This window comes from Bos taurus, chromosome X (genome assembly GCF_002263795.3).
Source record: "Bos taurus isolate L1 Dominette 01449 registration number 42190680 breed Hereford chromosome X, ARS-UCD2.0, whole genome shotgun sequence".
Classification (NCBI taxonomy): Eukaryota; Metazoa; Chordata; class Mammalia; order Artiodactyla; family Bovidae; genus Bos; species Bos taurus.
The window spans coordinates 120,246,027-120,273,759 of NC_037357.1; the positions used below are offsets into that span (position 1 = coordinate 120,246,027).

Sequence of the window (27,733 nt, forward strand, 5' to 3'; positions counted from 1 at the left end):
GCCTTGGTGGAGAACCACTGATACAGACTATACCAAGGATAGGAAAGTTGTAAGGTCATATTCTGTACAACCTGCATGATATAATTTTAAAACCCTCTCTTTCTTCCCCTGAAGTTCTTTCTTGGTTACTATGAGGTTGGTTTTTTGCTTATGCTGTCTCAGGGATTGTCCATCTCAGTGCTATTGATGTTTTGGACCAAGTAATCCTCTGTTTTGTTGGCGCTGTCCTGTAAATCAGGGGCCCTCAACCTCCAGGATCTAATGCCTTATGATATGAGATGGGGCTGACGCAATAATAGAGATAAAGAGCACAATAAATGTAATGTGCTTGAATCATCCCCAAACCACCCCCACCCCCACATTGCCCATCCATGGAAAAATTGTCTTATTGGTTTCTGGTACCTAATGAATTTTTAAAAGTAGGGAATGATAGTGGAGATAGTTTTAGGAATTCTGTCACCAACCACTGGGGGTAAATAAAATATTTTGACTGGGTTAAGCTTGATGAAAACTAGTTTCCAATTCAGTACAACTATTTTAAAGCAAGAAAAGCACCATTGTTATTGTCTACCAAGTCTTTTTGAGAAGACACAGCTGGACATGGCAGGCTATAAAAGAAAGCAGACTTTAACAAACACATAACACTCTCATTTTCAAAGCACTTTTGATTTTATTAAGGAACATACGTTGAAAGCTTAGTGGTATGGTTTAAGAATTAGCTAAATGTCCTATAACTGACAGTATGTTCCCAATACTTTCTTAGGTAACTTGAGTACTGCGTAACTTGAACATATCTTGGATCTTCTGGTAGCTACAAGTTTTCAAGTTGTAGACATGATAAAACTTGATCTTAGATCTTCTCGTAGATGCAACTTTTCAAGGTGGAAGACATCAGTAAAATTCAATCTTGGATCTTCTCTTAGGTTCAACTTGTCAAGGTGGAAACATCAATTAAACTCAGTCTTGGCTATTCTTGTAGGTACAATTTTTCAAGGTGCAGATGTTAATAAATCCAATTCTTAGATATTCTAGTAGGTGAAATTTTTCAAGGTGTGGATGTTAATAAAACTCAGTGCATTTTTCCTGAGATTTCTTTGATCTTTTTCCTATCTCCTAATTTTGCTTACGCTTCTTAAACCGATCAGCCATTGATCGGAGGCTGGGTGGCACAATCTGGTTGGCTCTTTGGAGAATTTTAATCAACTCATCGGCAATTTTCCAATCATCTTGGGTCACAAGGGTGATTGATTCACCTATTTTCCCTGCTCTTCCAGTACGACCAACTCGGTGTACATATTCTTCAATATTGCGTGGAAAATTGTAATTATATACGTGTGTGACATCACTGACATCAAGACCTCTGGCTGCTAAATCGGTAGCAATCAGTATTTTCACTCTCCCAGTTCTGAAGTCCTCTAATGCTTGGTCTCGATCACTCTGTTCCCTGTCACCATGCAGGGACTGGACAGGTATGCCTTGAATACTTAAATCACTTGACAAGTCATCAGCCACAAGTTTTCTGCTGACAAACACGATGACTTTGTCTTTGGGTGACAGACTCTGTAGGAATTCTTTGACCAGAGATCGTTTTTCCTCTTCAGTGGTAACAATTATGTTTTGCTTCACAGTGTTTACAGTAACTAGATCCAGAGTACCAACATAAACAATCATAGGCTGTTTCAAATAAGACTGGGCCAATCTACGGGTAGAGTCTGGCCAAGATGCGGTTGTCATAACAGTCTGTCTATCTGGGCGCACATCTAATAAGATCTTCATTATTTGGTGTTCAAACCCCAGATCCAGCATTTTATCTGCCTCATCCAAGACCAAGTAGGTTATGCTTCTTAGGTTGACAAAATTATTCATTTGTAGATCATTCAGTCTTCCGGGAGTTGCAATAATGATGTCTACACCTTTGGTAACATCTTGTATTTGTCCTTTTCTGTTTCCACCACCATATATACAAACACTTTTAAGACCTTTATATAAGTACTTAGAACATTCAGCTTCTACTTGCAGAGCTAATTCTCTAGTGGGTGTAAGGACTAGCATGCCAGGTCCATTCCTTTGCTTTCTGGATACTGGTTGAGAATGAATATGTATAAACCCAGGCATTAAATAGGATAGTGTTTTGCCTGTTCCAGTTTGCGCAATCCCTATAAGATCTATTCCTTGTAGAATTATTGGCCATGACTGAGACTGAATTGGCGTTGGCTTTTGAAAACCAGCTCTCCTAATGCTTTGCATAATCTCAGGATATTGTTGGAAAGCATCTTCGAATGTACAGGTGGGCTTGGGTATGGGACGTTTCTCACCCTCTGTCAAGTCATCACACCTTATGTTGAAATTTTCCTTTCTCCAAATTTCCACTTGGGCTTCAGACAATGAGTGTGTTGCTTTGGATTCTATGTATAAGTTTTTCTTAATTGGTGGTAAATCTGCCCATTTTCTTTTCTTCCACTCTACCACTCCAGCTTTTACTTGATCCCAGTCTATCCGTGGCTGAGCTGCTCTAGCAGTGACATCTTTTGGCTGGGCGGCTCTGGGCTGGGCCACTATGGCCGCATAGTCTCTGGGCTGGGCCACTATGGCTGCATAGTCTCTAGGCTGGGCCATTCTGGTGTCTTTGGCCTGAGCCTCTCTGGCCCCATGGTCTCTGGGCTCCGTCCCTCTGGTGGCATCATCATCTCTGGGCTGGGCCACTGTGGTGGTGTCATCTTTGGCCTGAGTTTCTCTGGCTGTGGGGTCTCTGGGCTGGGCCCCTCTGATGGCATCATCATCTCTGGGCTGAGCCACTGTGGTGGTGTCATCTTTGGACTGAGTTTCTCTGGCTATGGAGTCTCTGGGCTGGACCCCTTTGGTGGCATTATCATCTCTGGACTGGGCTGCTCTGGCAGCATCATCGTCTTTGACTTGGGGGTCTCTGGCCTCATGGTCTCCATGCTGGGCCCTTCTGGTAGCGTTGTCTTTGGGCTGGGCCAGTATGGCCGCATAGTCTCTGGGCTGGGCCACTACGGCCGCATAGTTTCTGGGCTGAGCCACTATGGCCGCATAGTCTCTGGGCTGGGCCTCTTTGGTGATGTCATTGTCTTTGGCCTGGGCCTCTCTGGCTGCATGGTCTCTGTCCGCATCCTCGTCTCTGGGCTGGGAAGCTCTGGAGGCAGTCTCTCTGGGCTGGTCCCCTCTGGTGGTATTGTCGTCTTCAGCCTGGGCCTCTCTGGCCATGTCGTCTCCTGGCTGGGCCCTTCTGACAGCATTGTCATCTCCGGGCTGGGCCACGATGGCCGCATAGCCTCTGGGCTTGGCCACGATGGCCGCATAGTCTCTGGGCTGGGTTGCTTTGGTGGTGTCATCTTTGGGCTGAGTGGCTCTGGTGGTGTTATTTCTGCTCCAGCTTCTCTCGGCCAAAGCTTGAGAGGCATCACTATCAACACTGCATTCTGAACTGTAGGTTCTTTCTTGTTTCTTAACAAGAGTTTCTATAGCCGCTTTGGCCTTGGCCTTCATGTCTTTCCTGCCAAAAATTTTTACCTCAGCTTCAGGACCACCTTTTACGATCTGTATTTTTGTACTGGTAGAATCCTGGATATCCTTTATTTTTGATCCCCCACGACCAATCACCGCACCAATCATGCTGCTCTTGATAAGAAAGCAGAGTGGTGGTTCTCGGTAATTGGACGCCCTAGACTCTGCGCGGCCAGAGGTGTGGCTCCAGCCACAGCCTCTGCCACCCCGGCCATCCCGACTGACCTGGCGATCTCGCACATCTCTCAAAGTAGGTTCTATTGTCTTCTGCTCTGGCGCCCACGCCATTTGTGGGCAATGGTAAAGTAAGTGCTAGCCTCTCGTCTAACTTGGGCTGGAAAAAGAGGTATCATCTGGCTCCTTTCTCATCTCCTCCGGCTGGAGACCAACTGACAGCCAGCTGGTCTGCAGCTATACTGCTGTTGCCTAGGAAGTTTGTCTTTGATATAGTGTCAGTTGGGGCGGGGCTTTGGATAGGCTGACCAATCACAGGGCTGGGCCTACTGTGAGGTAAGCAGGTGCCTGTGAGGTAAAATTTAAAGCAACAGTCACTCTCAGGGGCTGACCCTACCTATGCTTAAAGGGCCCTGAGAGTGTTTGCCCAGCTTCAGTGTCACAGGTGCCTCAGTCTCTAGGCTCATGCTGGTTTTGGCTTAGTGTGGGAGCAGACTTGAAGCACGCCTTGAACTTACCCAAGTCTTTTCTTGTGATCCAGTTATTTACCTAGGAGGAAAAAAGTGAATTTTGAAAATCAACTTACTTGTTTATAGATTTGTGTGTTTATTTCAGTAAATTTCTTTTTGAGCAACAACAGTACTGGATCTAAATAAATTCATCAATTCCCTGTCTTCTTAATTTATACCTTCAGAAATCTCTTAGGTACATTGTGAGGGATGGCATTTTTGCCTCTGATTCTTCAGCTAAACTCCAACATTTGTTCAGGCAGTTTCTGATTATTATATCAGGGATGCTGCTTAGAAGAGAAATCTCTGTTAGGGTCTCTGTTAAATTCGAAGGTGTTTTAAATACTTTCCCACTCTTGTCATTGCCTCTTAATTTTCCCCTTTCTGTGTAGTCTCATAGATTCGGGGATATTAGCACTAGCTGCTGCTGCTGCTAAGTCGCTGCAGTCGTATCCAACTCTGTGCGACCCCATAGACGGCAGCCCACCAGGCTCCGCTGTCCCTGGGGTTCTCCAGGCAAGAATACTGGAGTGGGTTGCCATTTCCTTCTCCAGTGCATGAAAGAGAAAAGTGAAGGTGAAGTCGCTCAGTTGTGTCTGACTCCTAGCGACCCCATGGACTGCAGCCTACCAGGCTCCTCCATCCATGGATTTTCCAGGCAAGAGTACTGGAGTGGGGTGCCATTAAGGCTATGTAAAAGCAGTTTATTAGGTGCAGTGTAAAAGTCACCCGAATTTTCATTGTATCCTTTTATACTTAATGGCCACTCTCAAATCCCCTTAATTTTCCTATTCAACAGGGTAAAATTTCTAGTGTTTTCAACATTTCTAGATATGATGTAGTTTCCAAAATGCCTCCCATCTTGTTCCTTCTCCTTTGGAAAGGATTCATTGTGGACCTTTTAAGATGTAGCCATAAACTAAACAAAGAAATGACCTAACCTTTCCCGTTAGATCCTCTTCACTGACCATGACCTACAAACTCAAGACACATAACTGCTCATAGGCACATTATGGACACTTAAGTCTCTTCTTCCTCATCCCGTACTTACATGGTTGATTTTTTTCCCCCTTGTTTGACTAAAATACACTAAATATTTATCCTTTAATATTTGTCCTGTTAACTTTGGGCAATTGAAGCAGAATAGTAAATGCAGTTTTAATGGTAATTCTCTCATCTGTCATATTACCCTGTAGTTTCATGTTCTGCCAATTAAATGTTCATGGTATGATCTCTCTTCAAGCCAAAGTTGCTGATTAAGATTTGAACATGGTTGCATATCAGGTACAAGTCTGTGATACATTGGGAAAAGGCTTCTCTGTTTCAGTATTTCTCCTGCAAAGATGCTTTTTAAAGAAAAAAGAAAGGTTACTGGCCAAATATGTTTGGGAAATATAGCACCTTGTATCTTCTTAGAGTCACAGTATGTATTAGGTATCTCAGAAGCTCTGATGATTACAGGAGTTGAGAAACTCAGTTGGGCATTGTTTTTTTTTTTTTTTTGAATTTTTATTGAAGTGTAGTTGATTTACAATGTTGTGTTAGTTTCAAGTGTACAACAATTGGGCCTTGTTTAACCCAAATTTATCAAAAGAATTTGCCAGTGGAACCTCTTCTCAGTATTTTCATTAAACTTTTTATGGGAATAATTTTAGATTTATAGAAAGATTCTCAAATGCCTGTTCAAGAATTTCCCTGAAAGTTTTCTCTGGTTCATATCCAAATGAAAAAGAAATAAAAATAAGGGCCTTACATTTTTTCATAAATTAAATTTATTCAATTTAAACTTTTTTATTCTAGCATTGTACCCTCTGATTTTCTTTTGTAAAATATCCTTTTAGAAAGGAAATGAGAGTCACAAATGATTTTTAAGGGTCTTTACTTGGGCAGAAAGTATTAAACTAGTACCAGAAGTTAAATTTGGTTTTCAATTGTTATTGGTATGTGAAACCCTGCAAACTATTAATAGAAGCAGTCATCTAGCACAGTAGCAAATATAGATAATTCAGTTATTGCTCATGATGGCAAGCAAGAAGGTCTGGGAGACTGAAAGTTGAGACAAAGTCCTGTAAAGGATGTAGGCCTGATCTGCCACTCTGAGGGTGGAACTAAAGATCAAAAGATGTTTTGAGTTTCAGGGGACGAAACCAGTGTGGCTTTGGGAAAATAATGAAGGTGGCCTGAAGGACTAGGACAGAAGACTCAGGTTAAGAAAAAGGGGATTTGGAGAAAGATAGTTTGGATCAGGAGAAGGGAACTCTCGGGGCCATAAAGACATTCAAATGAGTTTCAATTTAATATGGTTTAAAAAGGAGTGCACCTAAAGTGAAGGAGTCATATGACACTGTCAGTATTAATTAGGTCCATATGGTGAAAGCAAGATGCAGTGAAGTAAAGGATAGGACTGTGTTTGTGGTACTTTAAGTACACTGGACTGAGATGTGAACAGACTGTGGCAGTAGTAATTCATAGAAAATAATAGCTAGAAGGAAAAGAGATCCAAGAAGCTAATATCTTTTAGTCCCACTGTATATGAAACGCTTAAAATGTATTACATCATAGCAAGTTCATAGTAGGTATTTTCCTCCTCTTTCATGTGGAAACACTGAAACTGGTAGATGCTATAGAATATAGTCAAGTCCATGCAAGGTATGGCAAATAACTTAGCTATTCTTTCCAAGAAATAGAGAGTAATGAAAGACAGGTTTACAAATACCTTTAGGCATCAGAATTCATATAGTTAGATAATGAGACTAGGAGGACAGAAAGCCCAGTGAAGAAGCAAGAGAACTTCAAGAGAATCCAAAGAAAGCATGATAATAGGACAGAAGGCAGGAGAACATGTTGACGAGGCCTGGGAAATAGTGTAAAATGCTTCATAGAGGACAGGAGGTAAATAGACTACTGAATTTGGGAGAAGGAAATTAGCAATGACTTTCAAGAAGTCCCTTTTTGTGGAGTGATGGAGAAACACATATTTCACAGAAAGAAATTGGGATGAGACATGACTGGATGCCTGGGGAGCTTTGCAGGGTTGGGGAGAGAACTGTATATCTCGTACTGAAAGTCTGAAAAGCAGTGTCACAATGTTTAAATAAGGAGTCTAGGAAACTAGGATTTCCTGGACAAGTTACTGGGATTGTTCTCTGAATGATCCAGTGGATTTCGAGAAGATGGCTTATCATGAATATTGTAAGAAAATGCATTTTAATAGTCTTTCAAAATGTGTGAGAGGATAGGATGAGGGAGAGAATCACAAGGAAAAGAACCATTCATTAGCTGTTTTAGAAAAGGAAAGTCTTTCTAAAAGAGAGAGAGTGCTGGGAGTTCTTTCAAGGAGATTACAGTGCTATTTTTAGCTGCCCATTAAGCCTTTCTGTATCAAATTTAGTTTATTCTCCACAGAGTGAGGGAATGCATTATTTAGGTATATGAAGTGAGGCTATAGAGGTAATTAATTCTTCTTTCAGCACAAACAGTAAAGAAAAAATATTGTAAGCTGATTAGCACCTGCAATAAGCGCCTTTGGAGGAATTCTTGCTTACCAACTATTTCCTATGGAAATTTAACATATTGGCATTCATTTTTAAAATAATAATAACCTTCAGTTAATCCCTTGGCTCTATTTTGAGGCATTTGAAGGGCTTTCCAGGACTGTTTCAATTCTGATATCTATGGTGGAGGTAAATGGAAAGAACAACAGCATTATCTACATTATTTGCTTTATATACAGAACCACAAGAACCCTTAGAATCATGGTGTTTTAGAGGTGGAAAGGACTGACTGTGGAGAGCATCTCTTATAACCCTCTCATTTGCAAGTGAGAAAGCTAAGGTCTACAGTGGCTCTCTCCACTGGAAGGATGATGGGAGTCACAGATACAATTTTATATTTTCTAGTGGCCACATTATAAAAAGAATAAGGGAAGACTTCTGATTCTGGACAAGGTGGTGTAGACACACCTCCCTATTCCTCCTCTTTTATTTATTTTACATGTAAGACAAACAATAAGTCTCTGAATTCTGGAGAGAAAGCAGACCAACTAAGGAATGATTTGAGGAATGACAAAATGGTGAGTTCTTGGAGTTTGTTTTTTTCTCCTTTATATCTTGGATTCTATGCTGGAGGAGTCTGCAACCCAGAAAAAGCACAATAAAAAAAAAAAAAAGTTCCAAGAAAAACTTTTTTGTTTGTTTCATTTTGTTTTGTTTGGGAGTGGGAATGTTTTGTTTGTTTGTTTTTTAGCCAAATGACCAGGAAAGGAGCAGCTGGGGGAAAAATCGTTTTGATAGTAACCACAGTGTACTTCTGGCTCCATCAACAAAGGCCAAGAGTAAAGCCTAAATTTCCATCCTCATCCATTGGTAATGAGATACACTTCCTCCACTACTGGGGTGGGTCCAAGGAGGCCAAGTCTCTTAGCCTATGTTTTAAACACTGGCCAGAGGGAATGAGATTCCTTCTGCATCCCCACCCCCCTCATCATGTCACTGGAAACCCATGACACACATGGGGACCCTGGACTTCTACCCTCACCTATCAGTAATGAGGCATACCTCACTTTCTCCACAGTGCATGAGATGTCCAAATAGGGAGACAGGACTTCACATCTGCCTGGAAGTAATGAAGCATAGCTCAACTTGCCACACCAGCATAGTGTCATTGGCGGTCTGCTAAAACAAAGATTTAAATAATATCCGAAGTCTCATGATATACAAAATGTCTAAGAGTTGAAAAATCACTCATCCTCTTGAGAACTGAAACAGTCTCAGCTTGAATTAGGGGGAAAAAATAGATGCCAACACTGAAAAGAAACAGACATTGAAATTATCTGAAAAGAATTTGAATGCAACCATTCTTAGGGGGGGGGAAAGAGCTTTAGTGAGCAGTTATAAGCATACTTGAAGCAAATGAGAAGAAAAGTACTAGCAAGAATAAGAAGATACAAAGAGGAATCAAATAGATATTTTAGAACTGAAAAATACAATACTCAAAATTCCTGCATGTGTAAAATGAATAAATTTTAAAAATGAATAGAAAAGAGATAGTAATAAAGCAGGGAACATGAAGATATAACATTAAACACTACCCAGTCTTAATAAGCTGGAGAAAATAGACGGAGACAAAATTAATAGAGCTTCAGAAACCTGTGCACAGTATAAAAAATTTGAATATTCGTATCATTGGAGTTCCAGAAGAGGACAACAAATATAGGTATGAGCAATTATTTAATAGAATAAGGACTGGAAATCTCCCATTGCACAAAAGGTATAAACCTACAGATTCAAGAAAATAAGTAAACCCAAAACATAATAATCCCAAGGAAATCCATGCCGTGACATATCAAGATCAAACTTCTGTAATCTAAGGACAATAGAAAATTCTTAAACAGCAGATAGAAAGGACACATTTTCTAGGGGGAATTCCAGTTCAAATGGAGGCCAGAAGGAAGATGCATAATATTTTTCAAATGCTGAAAGGAAAGAATGATCAACCCAGAATTCCATATCCAGAGAAAAATACCTTCAGAAATGAAAATGAAATCTAGGTATTCTCAAGTGAAGGGAAACTAAGAAAAGTTTTTGCTAGGAGTTTTAACCTAAAATAATGGCTAAAGCACTTTTTCTAAATGGAAAGGGAATGATAACAGAAGGAACTTTGGAATATCAGGAAGAAGGAAAGAAAACAATAAGCAAAAATATAGGTAAATACAAGAGCATCCTTTTCTTCTGGAGTTTTCTAAATTGTTTTTTTGACAATTGAACCAAAATTATAACAACGTCCAATATGATTTTAAATGTGTTTAGAGAAAATACCAATAGTTAAAGCAGTTATAGGGGAGAGTAAAGAGACATACAGAAAGGTAAGGTTTCTAAATTTCATCAGTGATACCAGTATACTATGATAAGTTATAGATAAAGCAATATCTGGAACAACCACTAAACAGCCATACAAATATATATACTCAAAAGAACCACAAGTAAGTGTATACAGAAGTCCAAATATAATGTTGTACATGTGAAACTTACATGATGCTGCAAACAATCTTAGTAAAATTTTATTTTTTTTATTTTTTATTTTTTTAGTAAAATTTTAAAAAGCACTACAGATAAACTAAAATGGAGTTCTGAAAAAGTTTTCAGCTAACCACAGGATATACACACCTGAAGACATGCTCAAAATTTTTAGTCATAAGGATAATAGAAATCAAATCCACAATAAGATAGCACTTCACACCAACTAGGATGGCTAAAATAAAATAGATACATAATAGCAAGTATTGGTGAGGATGTAAAAGGAGAAATTTGAATTCTCAGGCATTGTTAATAGGAATGTAAAATAGTACAATCATTTTGGAAAACATTTTTGCAGTTTTTCAAAATGCTTAACCTAAAACCACCTTAAAAATAAATTACCATATGACCCAGCATTTTCTCTCTTGAGTATCTATCCAAAAGAAATGGAAACGTGTTCACACAAACTTGTACATAGATGTGAACAGTATTATTCATAGTAATCAGAAAGTGAAAATAACCCTAATGTTCATCAGCTGGTGGGTGGATAAACAAAATGTTATATCCATATAATGGAATACTATTCAGCAATAAAAAATGAGTGAGATACTGATAAATGGTATAATGTAGATGGTCTTTGAAAGCATTATGGGAAAAGAAGCCAGTCTCAAAAGGCCACTTACTTTATTATTCCATTTATATGAAATGTCTAGAATAGGTAAATACATGTAGAGAAAGTCGATGAGTGGTTTTCTAGGGCTGAGGATGGCAGCAGAAGGTGAGGTGAACTTGCGAGATGGGAGGGATAATGGGGAGTGACTGCTACAGAGGTTCTTTTTGAGTGACAAAATATTCTAAAATTCAGTTGTGATGGTTTTGAAACTCTCTAAATATACTAAAAACCATTAATTTTTTTTTTTTTTTGCCACACCCCATGGCATGTGGGACCTTAGTTCCCTGACCAGGGATTGAGACCACACCGCCAGCATTAGAAGGCAGAGTCTTAACCACTGGGCCACAAATAGCATGGTATGGACTTGTATCTCAATAAAGTATTAAATAATATGTGGAACTACATGACTTTGAGGTTTCTAAGCACCTTGTTTCCCTTCTTATGTTATTTAATTTTATCATCTAATTTTCCCCTCTGAAGGCAATACACTTTACACGTGAGAAAACCGAGGCACAAAGCATTTGTTATTTTCCCAAGTTGACCCGGCTAACTCCTGAGCTCCACGAAGCAAACACAAACATTTCCTGACTACACACAAGGGCGATTAACAATAGGCTGGGGAAATCTGGGGAAGGCAAGACATGGAAACCATTTCCAATAAACATATTCAGTTGTGATAATCTGGGATAAAAAAGGCAATCCAGTGTGACAGTAGTTTTTGTTGCCTTCCTTCTGGGCTTCAGGACTGCTTGTAGTTGATAAAACCATTCAGACTAAGGATTTGGGGCAAGGGCTTATGCTCAATTCTTTGCAGTGTGCATTACCATTGAAGGAGATAGCAGGTGACTTAAGTCTTTAGTACGAATCACTGTAGGGGAAGAGAAACACAAATGACAATGTTAACAACTGCTAAAACTTCTTTTGGGGAGTTTATTGATATTCCTAAATGATAGGCATAGAAAATTGATGGAAGAAAAGGCAATAGCATTCAAGGGTGGATTAATTTGGCATCTTGTTTTTCTGTCAGTCTCATTATAGTACTTGACAGGAAAATAGATGCATTTGATGGCATTTACTCTTTTCAACAAAGCCATTGCTTCAGAAATATTATCACTTTTGATTTTTCAATTTTTGCTGAAATGGTGTTTGATGTAGTTTTGTTCTCATTATGGAGTCTCTGTCTCAATTTGCTGAAAAGGATTACAACCCCAGTGAAGTATGGCAGAAAACTAATTGACGTGTGGGGCTATTTAAAGATCATTCAGGGAGAACATCAAGTGGTATTTTCTAGACTGTCTGATCTGAATAGTCTCTACTTGGAATGACACAGATTTTTTTGGATGGCAGCTGTGAGTCAAAATCTGGCAACTTTTGAGATTTTTATGTATTAGCTCCAGCAGACTGGGATCCTCACGGATGGACCAGTGGGAAGGGGAAGAAGCTGAGAGGAAGTGGGGTGGAGGTGAGGGAAACTCGCTTGGTCATTGAGGATGACTCCAAAAGAGAATCAGCCTTTCTAATATGCAGTGTCCAAAAAGCATGCTTATCAGACCCCGTCCAGTTCCATGGTAGACAAAGGTCTTCTAATACCATAGCTGTAATTTTGCAGCTGGCAGTACAGCAGTCTAAGAGGCTACTGTGTTTCAGGCAAGTTGCCAGGCAGAGAGCCTTTGAGATTATCTAGTTCTCAGTATCCCGGGGATGGTGGAGCCTGGTGGGCTGCTGTCTCTGGGGTCGCACAGAGTCGGACATGACTAAGGTGACTTAGCAGAAGCAGCAGCAGCAGTAACAAGTAATTGGTGAAGTGTCAGGATCCCACCCAAGGAGGCTATGTTTCAGGGTGGGATTTTGTTGCTGATGTAAAATGGAAATATTGGACAGAAGGAAATAGGATGAAAGTTGATTGTGTAGACCGTTGCAGCATGGGGTGGGGCTTATGTGAGGCCAAGCCCATGTGGTACATGATACTATCTCAATGACAGCAAGGCTAATTCCAGCCCCAGTGGAAGGAGGTGAGCCAAGGTTGGTGGTAAAGTTCATGCCATGATCAGGACCTAAGGAGGAGCCACCTTTTGGTGAGTCCAGGTAGGAGTATGAGGGAAAGACAGGGGCTGATACCCACCCACAGATATCATCAACAATCATCACTATTATGTAGCCAGACATATGCAGTAAGACCCAAAAGAGTGTACTGATCATGAGCAGAGACTTGAAATCTGAGTTTCACCTCTTCTACTTACTATTTGTATGACATTGGGTAAATTACTTAACTTCTCTGTGCTTCAGTTTTATCTCGTAAAATGGAGTTAAAAATGATATTTATTTCTTAGGGGGGTTGTGAGGGTAAAATGAGACAATTCACATTATGTGCACATAATAGCATGCCAATAAATGTTAGCTATTCTTACCGCTGCAGTTATTAAATCAGTCCTTCCAATTGTGGCCACTGATCTTGTCACTCAGGCTTTGATCTATCTGGAAGGACGGAATTTCTTCAATTAAAGCAGGTCAGCATGGTGTACTCTGATAGAATGCCTTGCTACTCAGTCTGGTAGACAAACCAACAATGTCACCTGAGAACTTGTTAAAGAGGCCGAATCTGATTCCATCCTCGTCTTCCTCAATCAGAATCTGCATTTGAATAAGGTCCACCAGATAATTCCTATGTACATTAAGGTTTGAGAAGATCTATGACAGAGGAGGCTAGAATATACAGTGAGGGAAAGATAGCCTCTTCACTAAACGATGTTGGGAAAACTGGAGAGCTGCATACAAAATAATAAAACTGAATTACTTTCTCACACCATGCACAAAAATAAATTCAGAATGGATGAACAACTTAAAATGTAAGACCTGAAGCCATAAAACTTCTAAAAGAAAATATAGACACTATCCTCTTAACATTGCTCTTAGTAGTAGCTTTTTGACTGTGTCTTCTCAGGTAAGGGAAGCAAAATGAAAAATAAACAAATGGGACTGTTGTTGTTGTTCAGTTGCTCTTTGTGACCCCATGGGCTGCAGCATACCAGGCTTCCCTGTCCTTCACTAGCTCCTGGAGCTTGCTCAAACTCATGTCCATTGAATTGGTTATGCCACCCAACCATCTCATCCTGTCACCCTCTTCTCCTCTTGCATTCAATCTTCCCAGCATCAGGGTCTTTTCCAATGAGTCGGCTCTTTACATCAGGTAGCCAAAGTATTGGAGCTCCAGCATCAGTCCTTCCAATGAATATTCTGGGTTGATTTCCTTTATGATTGACTGGTTTGATCTCCTTGCTGTTCAAGGAACTCTCAAGAGTCTTCTCCAGCACCACAGTTTGAAAGAATCAATTCTTTAGCACTCAGCCTTCTTTATGGTCCCTCACATTCATACATGGCTATGGGAAAAACAATGGCTTTGACTATATGGACCTTTATTAGCAAAGTGATGTCTCTGCTTTTTAATGTGGTGCCTAGGTTTGTCATAGCATTTCTTCCAAGGGGCAAATGTCTTTTAATTTCATGGCTGCAGTCACTGTCTGCAGTGATTTTGGAGTCCAAAAAAATAAAGTAACTACATCAAACTACAGAACCTCTTGCACAGTGAAGGAAACTATCAACAAAAAAGACCAAGATATTTGCAAACAATTTATCTGATAACTCATACAACTCAGTGTTAGAAAACAACCTGATGAAAAAATGGGCAGAGGATCTGAATAGAAATTTTTCCAGAGAAGATACACAGGTGGCCAACAGGCATATGAAAAATGTTCAACATCATTAATCACTAGGGAAATGCAAAGCAAAGCCACAATGAGATATCACCTCACACCTGTCAAAGTGGTTATTATCAATAAAGTGAAAGTGAAGTCGCTCAGTCGTGTCAGACTCTTTGCGACCCCATGGACTGTAAGCTACCACGCTCCTCTGTCCATGGGATTTTCCAGGCATGAGTACTCAAGTGGGTTCTCATTTCCTTCTCCGGAGGATCTTCCCAACCCAGGGATCAAACCCAGGTCTCCCACATTGTAGGCAGACACTTTACCATCTGAGCCACCAGGGAAGTCCAAAGATAACAAATAACAAGTGTTGGTGATCCTGTGGAAAAAGGAGAATCCTTATACACTATTGTTGAGACTATAAATCTCCAGTACGGATATGCCTCAGAAAATTGAAAACAGAACTCACATTTGATCCAGCAATTCCACTCCTGAGTATTTATCCAAAGAAAATGAAGACACTAATTTGAAAAGATTTATGCACCCCTATGTTAACAGCATCATTATTTACAATAGCCAAGATGTGGAAACAACCTCAGTGCCCATCAATAGATGAATGGCAAAGGAAAATGCATGTGTGCATATATACTCACACATACACACAATGGAATATCACTTAGCCATAAAAAAGAATGCAGTATTGTCATTTGCAACAACATGCGTGGACCTAGAGGCTATATGCTAAGTGAAATAAATCATACAGAGAAAGACAAATACCATATGATTTCTGTTATATATGGAATCTTAAACAAAACAAATGAACAGACATAACTAAGAAACAGAGTCATAGACACAAAGAACAAGCAGGTGGTTACCAGAGCAGAGGGGATGGAAGAGGAGAAAAATAGGTGAGGGTGTTTAAGCCATACAAACTTCTAGTTGAAAAATAAATCAGTTATGGGTATGGAATGTACAGTATGGGTAATACAGTCAGTAATTCTGTAATATATTTGTGTGGTGACAGTAGTTAGACTTATCATGGTGATCATTTTGGAATATATGGAAATACTGAATTACTGTGTTGTGTACCAGGAACTAACATAGTGTACATCAATTATACTTCAAAAACAAAGGAACTCATAGAAAAAGAGATCAGATTTGTGACGGGGCTGAGGGAGCAGGAATTGGATGAGGGCAATCAAAAGATATAAACTTCAAGGTATAAGATAAATAAATAATAGAGATGTAATGTACACCATGATAAATGTAAATAATACTCCTGTGTATTGTATATAAAAGTTGTTATGAGAGTTCTCATCACAAAGATTTTTTTTTTTCTATTTCTAAAGTTTTGTAACAGTAGACATGATGGATGTTCACTAAACTTATTGTGGTCATCATTTCATAATGAATGTAAGTCAAGTCATTGTGCTATATACCTCAGACTTACATAGCACTAGATCTCAATTATATCTCATTAAAACTGGGAAAAAGAGATTTGAGAATGGGTTACCTTAAGATTTTGTAACCTGCTTTCACCACTTAACTACCTATATAAAGTTGTTCAAGTTACTTAACTGTTCTAATTTCTTATCCCTAAAAATAGAATAATAAATATGTATTATGATTGTGAACCAAGCAGCAGTACTAGAGTGGGTTGCCATGCCCTCCTCCAGGGGATCTTCCCAACCAGGGATCGAACCCAGGTCTCCCACAATGCAGGGGGATTCTTTACTGTCTGAGCCACCAGGGAAGCCCTGTGGTTGTGAAAGAGTGTAGGAAATAACATGTTAGCATACTTTATAGTACTCTAACAAGGTACATGCAATGCAATCTCTGATTTCTAGGAAATACTAATGACAAGTAATAATTTGTAGGGTTTCAGATGTGGTCAGCTATTGCCATGCCTTTGACTTTATATGTCCCACACCATGATCCTAAAACAGCAGCACAGCTTTAGTGAACTAAATAAACTAATTCCTATGTGTTCTAGTTTTACTGAAGTATAATTGACAAAATTGTATATACTTAAGGTATACAATATGATGATTTGATACACGTTTATACTGTGCAATGATTACCAGAGTCAAGTTAGTTAACACACTCACATAGTGAATATATTGCCTCACATAGTGAATATATATTCCAAAGTGATGATAAATAGGAGTTGGCAAACTTTTTCTGTAAGGGCCAGATAGTGACTATTTTTGTACTGTGGGCCACATGGTCTCTGTTGGGACTACTCTACTCTGCCCTTTTAGTCAGAAAGGAGCTACAGACATTATGTTAATGAATATGCATGGCTGTGTTCTGGCGGGGGGAAATGTACAAAACAGGCAGTATGGTTGATCCGATTATAAGGAAACAAAAGGGAAATTTGAGACAGCTCTTGAAGGTCCTTCCAAGCTTTTCCCTCAAAGTCTTTGGGGACCTAGGAAGTAAGCAGAGATATGATAGCATTGGCTGTCTGTCTGAGCTAAGTGTGGGATGAGGAGATCTTTTGGGTGAGATGAGCATTGCTTCTCAGTTACCGTATGATTGTGTTTGGGACTGGATCTCTTCCCAGGACAATGCCTCCTCATTCAGTGTTTGCTTGTGCTAAAATTACTCCAGTAAAAACTTGCCAGAGTCACATCATATTCCCCGAAAGCAGTCTTTTAACAGCATGGATCATAGATGATCCATAATTTTTCCATGGCCCCACCCTACAGATCTTAGTGGCTCCAAATATACATCTTTGATTTGAAGGGGAAACTGAGGAAAGGAGTGTGTTATAAACTGTGTGTTTCCAGTTGGCAGGCCCACTGGGCCTCTGCCTCTGTCCTTTCCTATTCAAAGCTAAACAGAGACCTGAGGGCCCTTAATGGATTGACCTAGCTGGAGAGTCAGTGTCTTGCATGTGTGTGTGCTCAGTCATGTCCAACTCTTTGTGACTCTATGGACTGCAGCCCATCACACTCCTCTGTCCATGGGATTCTCCAGGCAAGAATACTGGAGTGGGTTGCCATGCTCTTCAGGGAATCTTCCCGACCCAGGGGTCTAACCCATGTCTGCTGCATTTCCTGCACTGGCAGGAAGATTCTTAAGAATCAGAGTCATTATCTTAGGCTTTTATAAATCTCTGTTAAGAGTTGAACTGCCATTGTACCTGGAGAGATTAGAGAGTCGGTAGGGTCTTAGCAGCAGGAACCTCTGGGTTGTAATTTTTCTTTCCAGGGAAGTTGATTGAGATTGAGGTGGAATCTGAGCAAGTGGAAAGACCAGGCTACAGCTCTTCAGGAAAGGAAGCTGGCAAGGGATTTGCCACCAAGCCAGGATGAGGCCAGCCCAGTACTGGAGTGGAAGCCCAGGGATAGAGAGGGGTGGGAGCCAGGGAGCAGCTGCGGCTCTTGGAGGCTCCTAGTACCACCGTCAAGCATATTCTCACTGAAGACAGGTTGTAAGGCATCTGTGTCCCCTGTGGGGCATGGGAGTATCAATTTGGAGCCGGCTGGCACAGAGTCCCAGATTTGCACACATCATGTTGAGTGTGCATTACTGGATGCCACAAGTAACTACGTAGATTTTAAGTCTCATGACTTTGCCAATTCATTCAAAGATTGCTGAGGACTTTGTGTTTGTTAAGAAAAAAAGAAATTCAGCTGTGTGAGTGGCCAGAGGCCTTTTGTGGCATTCTGACTCTTCAGAGGGTTTCCAAGGACCTGTTCTGTTATAAAGACTGGGTGCTCTTTGAATTGTGTTTCAGTCAGGTTCCATCCAGTGAGGAGCCTCAGTATTTTAACAGGAAAAAATCTGTACTGAGTTATAAAGAATTTTTTTTAATGTATAACACAGCTAATGAAGAAACTGAACAGCAAAAATAGAAAACACTAGGGAATCAGGGAAGGAGAAACTCCAGGAAACACCAGCCACCTCTGGAGCTAGGGGAACAAAAAGAAGAGGTGGAAATCCTTGAAGTTTATTTTTAAAATTTAGCAGCTCAGAGGAGGATCTCCATGGAGTTAAACCCAGATCTCCGAAGATGAGGAGTTCTGTTGTTCCTGAGAGTGATAAAGCTTGTTCTACCAGGGGTGGAAAAACCTCACATGGCATTCCACTGCTGTCATAAGATGCCCTGGCACCTCAGTGGGGAAGAAGGGAGGGTTAGTGTAGGCATCCTCCCAGGAAGAAGACAGGAATGGTACGTCCCTCCTGCTTCCTCCAGCCCTGCAGTTCCCTCTAGAGCCGAAAAGGTCTCCAGCCAGCAAAGCAGAAATAAGGCCTGAGTCCGAGCCCCCATGTCTCAAAGCAGGTCCAGGAAGGGGGGCCATTAGGACCCAGAGACCATAGATGAAAACCCCACAGCGCTCGCCTGCTGATCTGGGACAAGCTGTGTGGGTTTGCCGGGCCTGTCTGTCCAGTGAGGTGAGACATGAACTCAGGAGCACCTTCCCTGTTCCTTGTCCTCCTCCCTCCCCAGCACTCACAGGTGATCCACAGAGAATCCCATGCTGGGGGCTCAGGGAGCTGTGGATCGAGTGAGTGAATGACAAGATGAAAGGAGGGCTCCCGAATTCTACACTCCAGGTGATGGGAGTGAAGACAAAGACAGGATTTTCTAGCTTTATCTTTTTTCCAGAAAATACAACGCATGTAGCTTTAGCCCACGCATGGTCTGGTAGGAAATGACTGTATGGCGAACTTCAGTGTAGCCAAAGGACAGGTTTGATTCTGTGACAAGAGCATCAGAGGCAGTGATTTCTGCTGGGCAGTTCTTTGTTGTTGTTCAGTCACTAAGTCATGACCCACTCTTTTGTGACCACATGGACTGTAGCCCTCCAGGCTTCTCTGTCCATGGGATTCTCCAGGCAAGAATAGCAGAGCGGGTTGCCATTTCCTTCTCCAGGGCATCTTCCTGACCCTGGGATTGAACCCATATCTCCTGTGTTCCCTTGCATTGGCAGGTGTATTCTTTACCACCAAGCTACCAGGGAAGCCCCGCATAGTTATTTAGAACAACACATGTGCTAGAATGGGTTCTACTTCTTTCAGAAATTTAGGACAGTCAGAGCTTCATTTCCTATATTACTGTGCAAAGAGAGTAACCATCCTGAGATAACAGAGATTATTAGCAGTCCATATTGGCACTGTTTCTATCCCTGCATCTCTGGTGTGTTTGTAGTGGTGGAGGCTCAGCCACAGGTGTGTGTATGTGTGTGCATGTGTGTAGGGGGTGGTGGTAGGATGGGCTAATATACCAATGTGTATATATTAGTGTGTGTGTGCGTTTAGAGGTGTATGGCATGGTGATTGTGTCTGTGTATTCTGGTGAGGTGGAATGAAGGTGTGAGTGAATATGAGCATGTATGGATGTGTGCGTGTAGAGTTGTGGTTGGTGGGGATAAGTATTGTGTGAGAGCATGTTCATTTCATAGTGGCAGGAGTGTGGAGGACGAGTATATGTTTGTAGATGAGCATGTGTGTGGGGGTGGATATGGGTGGTGGCAGGGAAAGAGATGTATATTTGTGTGTAAACCTGTATGTATGTGCTTGTGTGGGGTGGGTGGTTATGAGGAGGGATGTTTCAGAATACAACTATGTGTGTAAATGTTTGAAGAAATGTTAGTGTGTTTGAGCACAGGTATGTGTTTGTTTGCAAGAGTTTCAATGGGGAGGAGTGTGTGTGTGGTGTGTGTATGAGAATCTGTGTGTGTTGGGGTTGTGGTGAGAAGGGGTGAGTCCTTCTCAATGTGTCTTTGTCAGTGCAGTTGAGGAGGAGTGAGTGTATGTGCATGTGAGCACATCTGTGTGTGGTTGGGGTGGTGGTGGATGACGTGCATTTGACATTTGTGTCTATGTATGGTGTTTGTATGTGTAGCAGTTTGAGAAGGGTTTATCATATGTATGAGTATAAGGGGCTGAGGAAGGGTGAGTGCATGTGTGTTTATCTGCATTGTGTATAAATCATATAATACAGGCAAAATGGATGAATCATGTTTTGAGGTATTAGAAAATAATATCTTTTATTATTTAAAAATAATATCTTTTTATTTAAAATTATTTTAAAATAATATAAATTTTATAAATATAAATATAAAATTATTATTTTACATTTTAAAATACATTTTAAAATTGTATTTTTAGCCAGCCTGGTTTCATTTTTCCTAAGGACTGTGGATGAAGGGAGTATAGTTTCTAAGTAAAAGGTAGAAATTTAAATAATTCTTTAATAGCAGTGTCAATACAATGATTGTCACTTGAGTCAAACTGGAATTCCCCAAGGTTGACAAAATCAAGTAGGGTGTGTGTATTAGAGACAGAGAGAAATAGGTTAGATAGATTTAGGGCCATATCTCTCCAGCAAGAAAAATACTCTTCTTACACCCTGAGAATAAAGAAAGAAGAATTGTATTATCCTAGCTCATTTTAGGAGACATTAGTCTGTAATCCACTGGAGGTGGTCAAAGGACCCTAGAGGTTTGGTCCCTCCCTGAGTTTCATCTTTACCATTTCAACAGGACTATAGAACATGTGTTAGAAACATCTTAGTCAATAACTGGAAAATCCCTTACTGATGTTACTTTAATATGGCTGAGTATTTATCTCTTATTGTGGCTAATATCATGGAGCTTTTTAAAAAAAACTCTAAATGATTAGGTGCTACTAGTTGGCATTCTAAGAGCACAACATTTTATCTTTATGCAGTGTTAGTTGCTCAATAGTGTGCAAATCTATGCAACCCATGGAGTGAGTTGCCATTCCCTTCTCCTGGGATCATCATGACACATTTAATTTTTTTTCAATGCTTCCTGTTTTGTTTTGTTTTTTTTTTTTTTTTCCTGGAATTGGGAGCTTTTCTTTGATAGTTAACAATAAGCTCTTTGAATTTCTGCAAGGCTCCATTCTGAGTTATTACAAGAGCATTATGTTAATTTCTTTAGGTACAATTAAGTAGGCAGGTGAGCTTTCTTTTATTTTGTCTTTAAAAAGTTATTTGTTAGACAAACACTTTCATAATGAATTTAACCTAGTATTTAGAGAATTTCAGAAAAACTGATATTTGTATTGTCCTTTTGTGTGTTTTTAAAAATAGATTAAAAAAGAAAGTCTTTTTGTTCCTTTAGGGACATTTTAGGAAACAAGAAGTGAATTTAAGCATAAAAGACTTCTTAATCATTTTACCATTCAAAATTCGGAAATGCAAACCAATAATACTTGTTAGAAGAGACAGCAAGATATGTCATGAGTATCTGAAGCAAGAACTATTTGCAGTCAAAACTAAATAAACAACAGTGACTACTAGGAACTTTTAAAATATGATTTAAATGCATGTCCAAAAGCACTGAGAATTAACAGAATAATTAACAGAATAATTTAGTTATGTGTTGTAGGACCCTTTACAAATCTAGGCATAAAACACACGCTGTTTTATATAACAATGCCAAATTCTGATTTTACTTTTTTTGATATATTCCTTATGTAATATTTTATTGGAGATATTTATTAATACCTGTATAGAATACATTTATGCATGCAGAGTTATATAAGTTTCAGTAGTAAATTATTTAAAACTTAGCCAAATTACCTTAAGATAATTAACTTTTAAATAACCTAAAATAATAACATATCAGTATATTAAATAAAACTATATTTACAACATCATGGACTGCAACAATTTAAAATAAACCCCAAACTGCATCCTTTATTTTGTGTTCAGTTTAGTTCAGTCACTCAGTTGTGTCCGACTCTTTGCAACCCCATGAACCGCAGCACGCCAGGCCTCCCTGTCCATCACCAACTCCCGGAGTCCACCCAAACCCACATCCATTGAGTCGGTGATGCCATCCAACCATCTCATCCTCTGTCGTCCCCTTTTCCTCCTGCCCTCAATCTTTCCCAGCATCAGGGTCTTTTCAAATGAGTCAGCACTTCGCATCAGGTGGCCAAAGTATTGGAGTTTCAGTTTCAACATCAGTCCCTCCATTGAACACCCAGGACTGATCTCCTTTAGGATGGACTGGTTAGATCTCCTTGCAGTCCAAAGGACTCTCAAGAGTCTTCTCCAACACCACAGTCCAAAAGCATCAATTCTTTGGTGCTCAGCTTTCTTTATAGTCCAACTCTCACATCCATTCATGACCACTGGAAAAACCATAGCCTTGACTAGATGGACCTTTGTTGGCAAAGTAATGTCTCTGCTTTTTAATGTGCTGTCTAGTTTGGTCATAACTTTCCTTCCAAGGAGTAAGCGTCTTTTAATTTCATGGCTGCAGTCACCATCTACAGTGATTTTGGAGTACAGAAAAATAAAGTCAGCCACTGTTTCCACTGTTTCCCCATCTATTTCCCATGAAATGATGGGACTGGATGCCATGATCTTAGTTTTCTGAATGTTGAGCTTTAAGCCAACTTTTTCACTCTCCTCTTTCACTTCATCAAGAGGCTCTTTAGTTCTTCTTCACTTTCTGCCATAAGGGTGATGTCATCTGCATATCTGAGGTTATTGATATTTCTCCCAGCAATCTTGATTCCAGCTTGGGCTTCCTCCAGCCCAGCATTTCTCATAATGTACTCTGCATTTAAGTTAAATAAGCAGGGTAATAATATACAGCCTTGATGTACTCCTTTTCCTATTTGTAAATATTTATATTTCTCTGAAATTACCGTACCTTATATAATTAAAATTTAATGTCATTTATTATCCTTAGTCAAAGTACCAACTTTTCTCTAGGCGTAAGGGAAAATAAGAGGGCAGAAGCACAAAAAAATTAGGTATTGTTTTCATAACTTCTTTTTAAAAAAGCTTTTTGCTGGAAAGTGTATATGTGTGTGAAGTGACTTCAGTCATGTCTGACTCTTTGCAACCCTATGGACTATAGCCCGCCAGGCTCCTCTGTCCATGGAATTCTCCAGGAAGAATACTGGAGTGAGTTGCGATTTCCTCCTCCATGGGATCTCACTGACCCGAGGATCGAAGCTGAGCCTCTTAAGTCTCCTACTTTGGCAGGTAGATTCTTTACCACTAGCGCCACTTGGGAAGCCCTACTGGAGTATAGTTGATTTCCCATGTTGTGTTCCTTTCTGCTGTGCAGCAAAGTGAATCAACTGTACACATACATATAGCCATTCTTTTTTTAGACTCTTATCCCATATAGATCATTACAGAGTATTGAGTAGAGTTCCCTGTGCTGTACAGTAGGTCCTTATGTCAATCTCAGTCTCCCAAGTACTTATTTTTAAATGGTAAAAATAAATATTTTTTTATATTATCTTTCAAATGTTCTCTTGACATTTTAGGGAATAATGGCCAGTTAATATTATATTTAGTAACCTGTATGTTGTATTTTCTTTTTTAAGGTGTGTAGGCATTCAAAGGGGCTTCTCAGGTGGCGCTAGTGGTAAAGAACCTGCCTGCCAAAGCAGGAGATGTAACAGAGTCAGGTTCAATCCCTGGGTTGGGAGGATCCCCTGGAGGAGGGCATGGCAACCCACTTGAGTATTCTTATCTGGAGAATACCATGGACAGAGGAAACTGGTGGGCTACAGTCTATAGGGTCGCAAAGATTTGGACACTACTAAAGTGACTTTGCACAAACTGTTCTTGAACAAACCAAATCATTGGCTAACCTTATTTTCATATAGAAAACTAATTTTAAAGTCTAAAAATCAGACCAAAATTCTTTTATCTTGAAACACAAACTTTCCCTTATAATTTTGTCATTACATTAATAAAAGCTATTATGGAAATATACTTTTCTGTCCACAAAAAAGAAGCACAGTTTAAGAACCCTTTCTTTTAAACATTTTTGACAGTTCATGTGGACTAGATATTCCTAGTGTATATGCATAGTAACTCATTGATTTTTATCATTAGTGACTTTTAAAAGTTTCCTGGGAGAGGGAAAAAGATAGGGAATGAACCAGAAGAATGACTTTAGATGATATCTTTAGACAAATACATAATGATCATTGTAAAAGCTCATTATGTTCTTTCTGTAAGGAAAGGGAAAAAAATTAATGTGGGAAAGGTTTTGAAATGGACACCAGAGAGTGACATACAGCTGGTTTTGACATGATACAGATATGACTTTATAAAACTGTATGATAAAAATGCCAGCACTAACTCATCCCTTAAGTATGGAATTGAAGGCAAAGATATTTCCCAGGTTAAAAAGACAATTTGTTTGTTAGACAGATTAAACAAAGAATCTCCTCACGGGGCTTTTTAAATTTTTTGTTTTAAGATTACTCTTAAATGAATACTCTTATTTATATCAAAATTTCCTGATAGTGACCACTGCAGTTCCTAATTTTCTGTGGTAAAATCATGCCAGTTAGAGAGCTAAGTGGACAGGTTAGTGTTATGGTGAGAAAATGTGAAGGAAACCGATATTTAGCCTGGAAGAGGTGCCCCTTTATACTGAGAATGCATCATGAAAACTGAAACAGTCCCTGAGCACTTGGGTGACTTTTTTTATCCTCAGAACTTGGCCACAAGCCAGTTGTCACCGATCAAGTGCTGGACAAAACCTTTTAATTCCGGGCAGATGAAAGTAAACAAAGCACTTCTTGGCAGCATAAAGATAAGACTGAGGAAGAAGTCTTTATAACATTTTGAAAAGGTGATTCAGGGTGAAACTTGTTCAATCGACATTGGTCTGAGGAGGGTTTCTGAAGTCCTCAGCCCCCACAGCTGGCCCAAAGGTGGACTTCTGGACCTATGTCCGTTCTCTCTAATATATAATTTTCATCTTTTAGACAAACAGCATTTAAGAAACCAGACAAGCAGAAAGACCATAGGAGCAGGTGTTAGAAAGCTAGAAAAACAATCTCAACAAGGAACAATGGGAATCTGATCATACAATTAAAAAACAAAACAAAACAAAACAGACTTCCAAGGGACCTTCCTCTTAGGCCAGCAAAATTAATCCTATGTTGAAGGGTTTCAGGGAAATATCAGAACACAGTTCAAGTTGAACTTATGTCCCAACCAAGCTCAGTTGACACCTTGAATAAGTAGAAACACAAGAGAGATGAAATGTTCATCCAAGTATAGAGTGGAACGTTCCATTCCAAGGCAGTGATTTCTTCAGCTGAATCTTGATGGTGAATCTCCATCTTGGTCCATAGTCTCCAGGAATACACCAGTAATCAATAAAGTTTGGTTAACTTTCTGTGGAGAAGGGGAAGGTACAGCATGGGGAACCATGGACCATTTTAATTTAAATTTATTTATTTTAATTAGAAGCTAATTACTTTACAGTGTTGTATTGGTTTTGCCATACATCAACATGAATCTGCCACGGGTGTACATGTGGGAACGTGTACACCCATGGACCATTTTAATAAGAGGTTATAAGAAAGACTCATTGTAGAACTTAGCCTTTGGATGGGTGATGTATGGGAGAGTCCAAACATAGTGTATTCTGTATTTGGTGCTTTGAGAAATAGAGGACACTTCTGTATGTGGGTATCACAGTACATCTTACCAGTAAAGAAGCAGTAGGCACTTACACAGAGAATGTCATGCTGGGGGCTCAGGGAGCTGTGGATCGAGTGAGTGATGAAAGGAGGGCTCTTGAGTTCTCTGTTCCTGGTGATGGGAATGAAGACAACAACAGGATTTTCTAGCTTTTTTTTTTTTTTTTCCCAGAAAATACCATACATGCTACTTTAGCGTAACCATGATCTGGTAGTTTTAGCTACACATGAACCTCAGTGTAGCCAGAGGACACATTTGATTCTGTGACAGGAGAATCAGAGGCAGCAATATTTGCTGGGGGGTTCTTCTAACACACATGCTAGAACGCATTCTACCTCTTTCAGAAATTCAGGCTAATGAGAGGGAGAAGTCCATTTCATATGCTAATACTTAGGTGGAGGAACCATCCTGAGATAACTGAGGTTATTTGCAGCCCATATTTGCAGGTAATACATTGAAAGAGAGAAAACCTGCTTAGAGGACAGAACTAAGTTGGAGCCAGATGGAAATGCAAGAGTTGGAGAAGGTAAGCCTATTGATGATAGAATGAGAGTTTTGTAGAGCTTTCAATTATCTCAGAGATGAGACCATTCTAAATTGCTGTGTAAATAAGCAAAGGACACAGAAGTAGGGTAACGAATGAATCATAGAAGCCAGAGCTAGAACAGGAAGACTTAAGATAGCACTGGCTGAGGTTCTCACCTTTTCTTTCTGAGGAACAATTAAAAGTGATGCAAGATTTGCAGTGTGTATTATTTGTTATTAGAATGGATGTTATTTGGTTATAAAAATTGTTGTATAAATCAGACATTGTTAATTGCCCAACCTATTGTTCTTTACCTCATCCTTTGCCTTTCAAGACATCTAGCTTATCCTTTGAAAAGTCATTCTATGAGTTGAGATAAATTACTTTCCAGTGGAATACGTTCAGATTCATATTTTCTCCTGTGTTGTAATTACAGCTCCTCTTACTATATGCTGACTTCCTCAATTCTAGTTGGCTCTGCATCATGATTTTCCTTATCACTCATCACTGCTGATCACTCCTGACTTTTATTACCTAACTGACCCTTTTCAGACAGGAGCCCTTCTTGGTTGTCTCCTCTGAGCTGTGACAAGAGGTAAGGAGTACATGCCTGTTCCTGTGGATCCCTGCCCCAACAGCTGTTGGAGGAGTAGCATCAGACATTTCTTAAATCATCCCTCTTATTTCAAAATAAGCTCAAGGAAGAGTAGCTGCATGCCTGTGCTGTCACCAATGCCAGTTGCAGTTAAGTTCTGATGCCCTGAATGATTACACCAAGTAATAATTGCCCCCTATAGAACAATATCTAAGTCATATCTATTTACTATCGATCTGCCAAATATCATACTGCATTGCATCAGTGATCTGTGCGGCTACCTGCAAAATTGGGAAAGAAGTAGCAGCCTTTTAAATATTAGGAACTTTTGATTCACCTTGTGTCCCCTTGTTCTGCTAAAGCTTGGGAGCATTTTTTCAGAACCACATGAAAAGACTCTCTGAAATTGTTAAGAGTACAAATGATGTCAGCAATGGAAAATGCAGTTTCCAAGGGAAGCAGCAATATGCAGGCCAGTGTAATAATCGCAAGTTTGGTCTGTCATATGAAGTGTCATTCTTGAAATGAAAAACAAAAAGGTTATGTACCATCAGTTGG

General features: G+C 39.8%; 1 protein-coding gene across 1 annotated transcript; it reads right to left on the bottom strand.

The window, feature by feature from the left end:
- Positions 1–647: 647 nt before the first annotated feature.
- DDX53 (DEAD-box helicase 53) lies at positions 648–3,981 on the bottom strand. Its single transcript, XM_010822140.4, has one exon. It carries the CDS (start codon positions 3,811–3,813, stop codon positions 1,114–1,116), a length of 2,700 nt encoding a protein of 899 aa, XP_010820442.1. The 5' UTR covers positions 3,814–3,981; the 3' UTR covers positions 648–1,113.
- Between the last annotated feature and the right edge of the window lie 23,752 nt (positions 3,982–27,733).